Source organism: Lactuca virosa, chromosome 4 (genome assembly GCF_052849685.1).
Source record: "Lactuca virosa cultivar CGN04683 chromosome 4, Lactuca_virosa_CGN04683_v6, whole genome shotgun sequence".
In the NCBI taxonomy this organism is placed as follows: domain Eukaryota; kingdom Viridiplantae; phylum Streptophyta; class Magnoliopsida; order Asterales; family Asteraceae; genus Lactuca; species Lactuca virosa.
Genome location: NC_136429.1, coordinates 189535400 through 189547328, shown reverse-complemented (window position 1 = coordinate 189547328; position 11929 = coordinate 189535400). Strand labels below are relative to the sequence as shown.

Sequence of the window (11929 nt, the reverse complement as noted above, 5' to 3'; positions counted from 1 at the left end):
TTTGATGTTCCTCTGTCATGGCTGTCACAAGCAGGATCCACTGCTACTTACAACAAAGCAATAGATATTATTACCTTCCAACTGGTGAATGATAAGAAGATACGTTTGACTAAGAAGATATTCTGTCAGATTCTTGATATCCCTAATTCTCCACCATATGATGATCTTTCTTCTGCTCAAGTCAACTACATGTTCAATGAGATGGGTTATCCACCCCCACTCACCAAGATCAATGATTTCAAGAAGTCTGGACTTCTGACTATTTGGAATTTTCTATTTGGAATCTTTCTACGCTGCTTGACTGGTCGCAGTTTTGGATTAGATAAAGGTCGAATGGAAGTTTATGCTATGGTTGCTGGATTGTATTATGATATTTCAGTCGATCACTCTACACAACTGTGGAAGGAGTTTCAGAATAGTGTTGAAAACACGAATGTTGTTCAAGGAATTTCGTGTGCAAGGTATTGGAGTTTGATTCTTCGCTATTTCTATGACAAAGAAGGGATTGAGGTGCCTGCTGGTGAAGAGACAGCTGAATTCATGAAATATCTCTTTCCAAAGGAGGTTACTGATGATCCTGAAGTATTTACGCACATTGTAAGAATCCCTGATGCAATGTTAAAGCGTGTTGATCCAACAAACTTAATACTCGTGGAGTATTTGAAAACAATTAATCCTGATGTTGAAACTGGGAAGTTGTTGCCAAAAGAAGGAGCAGGTCCTTCTAAGAAGTCAAGAAAATTAAAGAAGGATGCAACAACTACTCCTGAGAAACCTGTTCAGGAGCCCAAGAAAAAGAAGTCATCAAAGAAACATATGAAGCCAGAAGAACAAGTTTCGACTGTTTTGATTGAGCCGGTAGAGCCTGTTATTGATGAACACGCAAAGGAAACCATTCCATCAAAATCTGGTATCTTTCGAAGAATTAAGAAGAAGTCTAGTGGTTCACGAAAGTCTACAGATGGCTCTTTTAAGTTTTCTCCTACCATGGTTCGTAAACCACATCTTAATCACCAAGGGATCCTTATTCGTGAGGTTCCAGCTCCTGTTTCTCCTTCATCAAAGAAACGAAGAGCTGACGATGTGGCCAAACATATTTCCAAGAAGAAGATAAAGAAACAAAAGTTGGTTCTTCAAGAGGAATCATCCGAAGGTGAGAAAGTTCTCATAGGATCCTCAATGCCTGTACAAGTCGAACATGATCTCATAAAGTTCCGCAAGGCTAGAAGCAAGACATTTGCATGGAAGCATGGGGACATGACAGGTACTGACTAAATAATATGGTCGACCCATCTTTCAGGTCGATACACCAAAAGAGAAGGAAATTTGCACCAGAAAGAAACCAAGTTATACAAGAATAAGTAGAAAAACTTCTCAAAACTGGCATGATCAAGGAGGTGAAATTCCCAAGATGGCTAGATAATATGGTCGTGGTACAAAACAAGAACGGTAAATGGAGAGTGTGTGTAGGTTACACGGATCTTAACAAGGCTTGTCCCAAGGATCCTTTCCCTCTACCACACATCAACTCCATGATAGATGCAGCAGCGGGTCATGAATTACTAACATTAATGGATGCATCAGCAGGATTCCAACAGATTCATATGGTACCCTCTGACCAAGAAGACACGGTGTTTATAACTCCAACAGGTATCTATTGTTACACTGCCATGCCATTTGGTCTTAAAAATGAAGGTGTGACGTACCAATGATTGGTCAACAAGATGTTCAAAGAGAAACTGGGGAAATGATGGAGGTCTACATCGATGACATGGTGGTCAAGTCCAAAAAAGATGGGGATCACCTCAAGGATCTCGAAGAAGACTTCTACATCCGAGACCAATATAACATGTGTTGGATCTATATGCCCAAGAATCATTATGGAGTGATATTGCTAATAATGTATGATCCTATAGGGTCACACCTTTATCAAGTTGGCACATTTTGGATATTTATTATTAATATCATTATTAATAAATAATATCAATTCTTGTATTTTAATTAGGGAATAATTATTGTTTTTTGAAAATAATAATTATAAGAGAGTATTACTGGTTATTATTTCATATGGTCTGAATTAATAAGTCATGCACAACATTTTCGACTAGTTGGATTCTTTTGTCTTTTACCTAAAGACAAAGTTTATATTTTATAAACTTGGAGTTTTTAAAAAATAAAGCATCTTACTTTTTAAAAGGCATGGGCCAAAACATGATGATGGTGTGGGAGGTTGCTTTTCAACCTTCCACTTTTTTTTCTCCCATGCTTCTAAAGGCTACCATTACTTTAGATTATTTTAATGGTTAGGTCTTACCTATCATGGACTATATAAGAATGTCTCATGGATGAGAAATGTGCAAGTTTTTGGTCTTTTTTCTTCTCTTGAAGCTCATGGCCGAAACTCCCTCTTCTTTTCTTCCTCTCTCTCTATTTTGAAGTTAGTTTGGTGGTTTAGAAGACCTCTTGAGTTGTTCCATTTAGTGCTTAATTGATTTAAGAACATAAAGGCTTTAGACACTCAAGAATACAAGAAGGAACTAGCATTCCAAGGGCCTTACTCTTGATGATGGATACTTGTGTAGAAGATCATACAATTTGATCTTTTGTTATCTTCATCAACACCCCAAACCCAAGTGGGTTCAAAGGCTTCAAAGGTTATCTCTAAAACATCCTATGGTTGGTTTTATTTCATTCTAACCTCTATAAATGGATCCATGATTGTTCGGTTTGTTATGAACTAAAAATAAACATGTTATTTTTAAAGTCTTCCGTTGCCGGTTTTTGTGAAAAGCAAACTTTTATTTCGTATCAAAACCCAACAGTGGTATTAGAGCCATCTTTTATATGTTAGAATGATTTTTATGTTTGATAATCTTTGGTTTTTGGAAAACAAGCATGAATTTCTTTTTGTTAAGAGAAATCCATATTTGTCTTCTTTGGCAACTTCTTGGTTAAAATTGTTTATTTTTAAATATAACCATTTTTCATGCATTGTGGTTATATAAAAGTTGCCTTAGAAAAAACAAAGAGTTTTTTGTTGTAATATTTGATATGTTTTTTTGTATAAACAAGCCATTTGTACATTTGTATTGTGTTTGGTTGATATTTATTTATTCATAAGATGTAATAGATAAATAGGTATTTTTCATTTGTTGATTTGATGTAATAAATTAGTTAGACTAGTTGTATTTACTTTAAATGTAACAAGATGAAGAAATTACCACCTTGGAGACCTTTTTAAGTGTCCCTTAAGTCATTTTGGAAAGACTTAATAATTCTTGTGATGGCTCACAAAAATTATTACTAGACATGGCTTGGTTTATACACGTTACAATGCATGATTGTGTTGTTTATTTTATGTTAAATGCACGTTGTGTTTTATGCATGAAAATGGATTTTACATGTCAAATAACATTTTTCATAAGATAATATCACTTGGAGTTTGAGTAAAAAATATTTAAAAGATAATATAAGATGTTTATAAATGGATATTTATGAAAACGTTTTATCGGTTACCGGTTTACCGGTTAAAACTCAATTTTGTTGAAAATAGTTTTATTATAAAACTTATAAATACCCAACTTTAAAATATATTAAATGGTTTAAAAGTTGTTTAAAAATTATATAAACTCCATGTCTTTATAATAAATAATGAGTTTTTATTAAAAAGACAAATCGGTTTATAACGTTATAACGACAAATAATAAAACTAGTGATTATTTTTGCGTCAAAACTTAATATATAATATTGATGTTTTAAACATAACGCAACATGTTGATATTATGTTTTATGCATGATAAATGAGATTTAAACATTAAGTATCATCACCCAAGTTTTGGTTTATCAAAAATAAAGTTGAGTTTAGAAAATAAAATGAGTTTATTCTATAAATTCATGGAGTCATAAGTTTTTTTATTGTTAAAAGGATATTTAAAATAGTGATTTTATAACTCATCCAAAACTAAAGTTTTATTAAGACTGTTATCGGTTCTTAAAACCGATCTACGACTAAACTTTAAAATACCGGATTTTAGTTTATAATTGATCGCGGTTAATGGCAAATAAAATGAAGTTTTATTTTGCACCAAAAGAACCTCATAACAAGTGATATGAATTTTACAAAAGGGTACATGAATTTTTGGATGCATGCAATATTCATGAGACCATGTTTTTATAAACTATAATTGTAAAACATATATAAACCCTTATCTACAAAACTTCAAATCTATGCAATCCATTTAAAATTCGCTTGGTATTTTTGTGCAATTCATATGGATTTTAGGGTCACCTTATTCATTTGAGTTGTCAAAAATAGTCAAGGTTTTTTTGTATTTGCTTATGGGATAAAGACCACCTAACCATTTGTGAAATAGAACTCACATGTTTTTTAAATGGATGATTTGATCAATTTCTTATGTGATAAAGATCGCCTAAGCATAAGAGTTTTGAGGCATAGATGGGATAAACATGCCAAACTAAACAATAGTTGTTTAGGATCCCATAATCTAGGAGTTACATATCGTATGCAATTGGTAATCGCTACATACCGAGTTTGATTAAGTTTATGGGATAAAGGTCGCCTAACCATTTACTTGTTTCGTTACTTGGATCCTAGACTTTAATAAATTAATGTTTTAAGAAATAATATAAGGTATTAATTTTTAATGATTAAATATTGAAAATACTAAATGAAACTTTGTTAAATTCTGTTGATAACTGTTAATAATTTTACGCCCCTGCAAAATCTCTCTATGGTTGAGTTTCAAGAGACAGTAACATTTGATGGTTATAATTTCTATAACTGGTATAATATCTTGAGGTTCTACCTTTAAGATAATTAGAAATTATATATATATATATATATATATATATATATATATATATATATATATATATATATATATATATACTGAAAGATCTCATACCTGAATAACCTCTGCAACCAGTTAGTCTGATCATGATACTTTGATGAAAGTATTATTGTGATGATGTTGATGTGTCTCACATCATACTGAAGAAATTAACCACGACTTGCAGAAAGTCTTGGATAATTATGAAACATATCATATGTCTTCTCAAGTAAAGCAGATATTCAATCAGAACACTAGAATAGCTTCAAGTCTGTTCAAGAATTGAATAAAAGGAAGTCTAAGAGAGTGTGCACTCATATAGACTTATAGTTCAGTTATGGGAAATACAACATAAACCCAGAAATCAAGAGAGGACCAAATGATTAGTGTTGTTTCTATTGTGGAAGAAACTGGACACTAAAGGAGGAATTGCTCCTCTCAACTCATCAAGCTGAAGAAGTCTGACTTGGACAAGACTTCAGATGTCTATATGATAGAACTATTTATTTTTCCATCATTCACTTGAGTATGTAATACTTCATGTGACAATAATAATTTATATTATATGTTGATGATTGGAAGAAATAATCAACTGATTACAAACGAATGGTATTTCGTGTTGAAGATATAAAAAGTGTTGTTATAGTCTTTTATTCAAACAATAGATGTATTGTACCTATCCTTATAGGGACATGTAACAGTTGTAATTTATGAATAAATCTAGATTTACTTATCGTTTAATGGATGTTCACATTCATGTTCTGAAATGATGTATTATGTGTTAAAGAATATTTTCTCATAATGTTATTTATGAAGTAAATCTTTAATCTTTCATTAAATTAATGGTTCTGGTCATAAAACCTATATAATCAAATGATATTTGATTGGAACAAATCTATTTCATAATCATCATGACAATATAAATAAGAAATACATATATCAACTTCAAAAGAATGGAATTTTTAAAGGCAAATGAGCTTGATTCATTTGATATGTGAATCCTATTTATATGGGAAGATGATTCACAAGAGTCTTTATCTATTAGTAGTTAAAGAACAAAAGGCTTGAAAAAGAATTATAAATAAGTGATGTATGTAATCTTTTTCAATCCATGAATAGATTTGGTGATAGATACTTAATCAATTTCATTGACGACTTTTATTCGTCGTTGATGAAACCTTTTGATTTGATCAAATTTTTCACAGTGAAGATTGAAGTACACATTAATGAGATCATCATTAACCTTTCGTTGTGAGAAAGAAAATGAGTTTTCTAAACCAATTCTTCTTGGAACATCTTAGGAGTTGTGGAATTGATTCACAACTCAATCCGACAAAAACAATCACTTGTCATTAGTATGTTTCTTGTGGCACAAGATCACCTGGTCATTTGAATCTATCTTTTGATATTCGAGGTAGCCTTCGAATTATCTAGTGGGGTAGGGTCACCTAGCCACTAGCTGAATGTCGATAGTACAAGTTTTGAAGAGTATTAAAAAAAGACCTTGCAGTCTATTATATGATGTTTTAAAAGAACTATTTACTTTATAAATTTTGGAATTATACTCACTGCAACAAATATATATTGAACATATATATTTTCCAACGAAACAAGTGGATTAGATACTTATATTAGGCTAAGGATGAAATGGTTTATCCTTATCTAAAAGGAATAGAGTTATAGAGCTTATGTTAAACAATAAGCTCAACCACTCTGGTATCTACTAATTGCATATATGTAGAATATCCTAAATGATTGTTTAGGATGAAGTTTCTACTAATCCCACTAATTGTCATTCTATAAGACAAGTGATTAGAAATTTCTTTTTCTAAGTGGGAGCTATATGGAACTTTAAGAGCTTAAGAACCATAAACTAAATGCATCATAGTTTGGATTTAGAAAATTTCAATTGTTGATTGAATCTGCTCAATGCTTTACAAGAAACTAATAAAACACATAGAGATGCATTCATGTATGATTATAAAGTATGGGCTTGATTAATCTTCCTCGATATAGTTTGACTATAAAGAGTAAGTGAGTTTTCAAGGGAGAAAACATACATGATTGAAAATCTTCTCAGATTTAAGCTAACATCTCAATGTAAGAATCTTCTTTCTTATAGTATAATTACATAGTGTGATTTAATTATAAATCAAGATGACTCTTGTGTTTTTCCACAAAGCTAGTGAGAGCGCAGTTACATTCCTAAGCTTATATGTAGTCGACATATTAATTCATGGAATAAGGATCTATATAGATAGATCATGGCAACTTAAAGGATTAAGTAAAATTGCATTACTGGTGAAGGATCCTAAAGGAGCTTAATATAAAGGACTCTGAGAGAGTCATCTTGTCAAATACCATATGACATGATTTTGAGCAAAATCCTAGTGCGGATGTTTTTGAACTAGATAATATGATTGTATTGTGTATGCGGATGCAATTGGATTAATCATATATGTCATGATTACGCATGAAGGCCAAATAAGTTGTATGCTTAGAGCATGACAAATGATACTAGTATAATCCGAGAACAAGTCATTGTGTGACTTATAGGAACTTTAAAGTTGTTACACATGTACTAAATTTTTTAAATAGATTGAGATGACTCTCAATCACAAGCGGGCGTGTCCTCATTATGAATGAAGAGATACTTACATGGATAGTGGTTCCATGTAGATTGTAATTACGGTTACACATCAGAGTTAGAGTACCTCGTGGCTTGGAGAACCACGTACAAAGATGCTTAATGTATAGTTCATTATGACTATGAGTAATCCCATTACACAAGTATTGGTATCTAATTCATATTCAAGCATCTAATTCATTCTCAATAGTTTTTCTTTATATATGAGTCATATATAAAACTGAAAATGATTGTATTCGCAAAGTTTATACAAATAAACTTTATCAAATCTACTTAACAAAGGTGCTTCATTAGCTAAAGCATGAAAGTCAAGCGGGTGCTATAGGGCCTTGTCGATATAAGTAGATGTATTGATTGAAATTTAGTATTTGGGTATTGGAACAATAAAGCAACATATATTGTAATGAATAATATATTGGATATGCGTCTTTCATTAAATAATTGTTGTGTTCTATATTAGCATGTTTAAATCCTTGAATAACAAGGTTATTCTAAATGTCCATAGTCGTTCATAGTTGTGGGAGGATCTATGAGGTAAGACTAATATGAGTGGATTGGTGGACTCTCTTAGAGATGAGAATGGCAAAAGGCTGCTACCAACTTCATAGGTACTTTATTGGGAGAATAAGTATTGGAATTGACCCGCATCAAAACCACTTTATGGATCATAGTCAAGAGTGATGTTTTGATCTAGGTTGTATCTTTTTAATCTTAGACCGAAGATACATATTTGGGACTTGAGGCGTAGGGATTGTTGTTCTTAGACATGGTTTAACGTTGTTTCGTAAAAAGCAGTCATAAGGGCCATCGTTGGGATGACATTAACTACATTGATAGGCGTATGTAGTCAAGATGATCTTTGTATTCTTAGAGCTGAGATACATATTTGGGACTTGAAGTGTAGGAATTGTTGTGCTTAGACATGGTTTAACACTGTTTCGTAAAAGGCAGTCATAAGGGCAATCAATGGGTATGACATGAACTACATTGATGGGCGTATGTAGTCGAGGTGGGATTTGTCCCTCTTATTCGTTGAGAGCATGACATTTAAGGCCTTAGTTAAAGTTGAACAGTATATGAGATTGATCGTGATCCATATCTCATATTCGACATGATGTCTTAGACAAAGGAATAATTGATACCACACCTTTAGTAACAATTGTAGCTTGGAGCTCCTGGAATTGGCTGTTGATGAAATGGCACCCTTGATATGTTGTTAGGGGCAGTAGCCCGTTCCTAGACGTCAGCTACTGTCTATGTCAGCCTATAATGAATATTGTGCAAGTGGGAGATTGTTGGATCTATATGCCCAAGAATCATTATGGAGTGATATTGCTAATAATATATGATCCTATAGGGTGACACCTTTGTCAAGTTGGCACATTTTGTATATTTATTATTAATATGATTATTAATAAATAATATCAATTCTTGTATTTTAATTAGGCAATAATTATTGTTTTTTGAAAATAATAATTATAAGAGAGTATTACTAGTTATTATTTCATATGGTATGAATTAATAAGTCATGCACAACATTTTGGACTAGTTGGATTCTTTGACCTTTTACCTAAAGACAAAGTTTATGTTTTATAAACTTGGAGTTTATAAAAAATGAAGAATCTTACTTTTTAAAAGGCATGGGCCAAAACATGATGATGGTGTGGGAGGTTTCTTTTCAACCTTCCACTTTTTTTTTATCTCCCATGCTTCTAAAGGCTACCATTACTTTAGATCATTTTAATGGTTAGGACTTACCTCTCATGAACTATATAAGAGTGTCTTATGGATGAGAAATGTGCAAGTTTTTGGTCTTCTTTCTTCACTTGAAGCTCATGGCCGAAACTCTCTCTTCTTTTTTTCCTCTCTCTCTTTTGAAGTTAGTTTGGTGGTTAAAAAGACCTCTTGAGTTGTTCCCTTTAGTTCTTAATTGAGTTAAGCACTTAAAGGCTTTAGACACTCAAGAATACAAGAAGGAACTAGCATTCCAAGTGCCTTACTCTTGATGGTGGATACTTGTAGAGAAGATCATACACTTTGATCTTTTGTTATCTTCATCAACACCCCAAAACCAAGTGGGTTCAAAGGCTTCAAATGTTATATCAAAAACATCTTATGGTTTGTTTTATTTCATTCTAACCTCTAGAAATGGATCCATGATGGTTTTGCTTTGTTATGAACTAAAAATAAACTTGTTATTTTTAAAGTCTTTCGTTGTCGGTTTTTGTGAAAAACAAAATTTTATTTCGTATCAAAACCCAACAACATGAAGTTGAATCCCTCCAAGTGCCACTTTGGGATGAGATCTGGTAAGTTCCTGGGATACATGGTGATCAAAAGAGGAATCGAGGCAAGCCTGGAGCAAATCAAGGCCATCCTTGATCTAAGATCACCATCCTCGACAAAAGATATTCAGAAACTGACAGGAAGAGTGGCAGCCCTAAACAGGTTCATCTCAAGATCCTCAGAAAGATGCAAGCCTTTCTACGATGTCTTGAAGAAAAACAAAAGATTCGAGTGGACCCAAGAACATGATGTTGCTTTCCAAGAGCTTAAAAGATATTTAAGTTCACCACCCCAATTGGTAAAACCATTAGACGGGGAACCAATCCTTCTTTACCTCTCAGTATCCTCAAGCGCAGTAAGCGCATCATTAGATAAGGATCTCAATGAGGACCAACATCCCATATACTATGTAAGTAAAAGTCTCCTGGGTCCTGAGACCGGGTATTCCCACCTTGAAAAACTTATACTTGCACTAGTAACAGCTTCTACTAAATTAAGACATTATTTCGAAACACACCCTATAACTGTAAGAACTAACTACCCAATTAAGAATGTTTTGAGGGAAACCATAATTGTCAGGAAGAATTGCAAAGTGGTATGTATAGTTAAGAACATATGACATAAAGTATGAAACAAGATCCGCCATCAAGTCCCAAGCATTGGCAGATTTTGTTGCTGACTTTAGTGATGATCTAATAGTCGAAGTCGAAGTAGAAGCCAAAAAACTTCTAGAAGAAAAGAACATGGGAAAATGGATGCTATTCACAGATGGAGCATCAAACCAAAGAGGAACTGGCTTGGGGATCATACTAAAATCGCCACAGGGGGACATCCTATCCCAAGCAATCATCTATGAGTTCAATGAAACCAACAACGAAGCAGAATACGAGGCACAAATCATGGGACTACAACTAACCAAAGATCTTCAAATCAAGGAACTTCAGGTATTCATCGATTCTTTATTATTAACCAACCATTTTAATGGATCCTATGTAGTAAAAGGAGAAAATCTAGCACTATATCTCCAGATCCTCAAAAACCTGGCTTCGGAATTTGAAACATTTATCCTAAACCAGGTTCCTAGAGAAGACAATGCTGAAGCAGATGCTTTGGCCAATCTAGGATCTTCGCCAAGGATCCCGTCAGAAACCAGGATCCCTATAACTTGTGTATTCATCCTAGCAATTGTGGATCCTGCCAAGAGACTGAAGGATCTCGACAATCATGTAGAAACTAATGACGTTGCCACAATCGCAGATCCCGATTTGACGATTCAACATCAGGATCCCAACATCAAGGATCCCTCTCTAACTTCAAGATCCTGGATCCAAACCATTATGGAATACCTCCAAAATGGTACGATCCCTAAGGAAGAGAAAGGCGAAAGGGCATTCAGAACAAGGATCTCAAGGTTTGTTATAATCCAAGGTAATTTATACAAAAAATATGTAGTTGGTCCATACCTTAGGTGCCTAGAAGATCATGAAGCTGAAAAGGTCCTAAAGGATATACACGAAGGAGACTATAACAACTACACTGGGGGCATATCCTTATGCTCCAAAGTGTTGAGGACGGGATACTAATATCCAACCATGAAGAAAGATTTCTTCCTTTATGCCCAAAAATATGATGCTTGTCAAAGACATAACAACATCCTACATCAACCAGCAGAACCTCTACATCCTAGCATCTCCCCTTGGCCATTCATGAAATGGGGAATGGATATAGTGGGTAAACTGCTAGTAGCCCCTGGAGGAAAGGTCTTCATGATAGTGATGACTAACTATTTCTCAAAATGGATAGAAGTCGAAGCCTATGTCCAAGTAAGATAAAGAAGTAGTTTCCTTCATCAAACGTAACATCTTGACTAGGTTCGGGATCCCTACAGAAATTATATGAGCCAATGGAACCCAATTCATAAGAAAAAGGAAAAAGGACTTTTGCACAAGTTGGGGAATCAAGATGGTGATGTCTACTCCTGTCCACCCTCAAGCCAACGGCTAAGCAGAATCCAACAATAAAGTTATAGTCAACAACTTGAAGAAAAGGCTGGATGAGAAGAAAGGAAGATGGGCAGAAGAACTTCCTTTCGTACTATGGCAAATAGAACTAATTCCAAGGTAGCTATGGGCCAAACCCCATACTC

The 11929-nt window shown here is 33.7% G+C and overlaps 1 protein-coding gene across 1 annotated transcript; it reads left to right on the top strand.

The window, feature by feature from the left end:
• Positions 1-9823: 9823 nt before the first annotated feature.
• LOC145105450 (uncharacterized) lies at positions 9824-11251 on the top strand. Its single transcript, XM_079042551.1, has 3 exons — positions 9824-10192; positions 10389-11194; positions 11236-11251. The coding sequence occupies exons 1-3, from the start codon at positions 9824-9826 to the stop codon at positions 11249-11251; spliced, it is 1191 nt and encodes a 396-aa protein (XP_078898677.1).
• Positions 11252-11929: the final 678 nt, after the last annotated feature.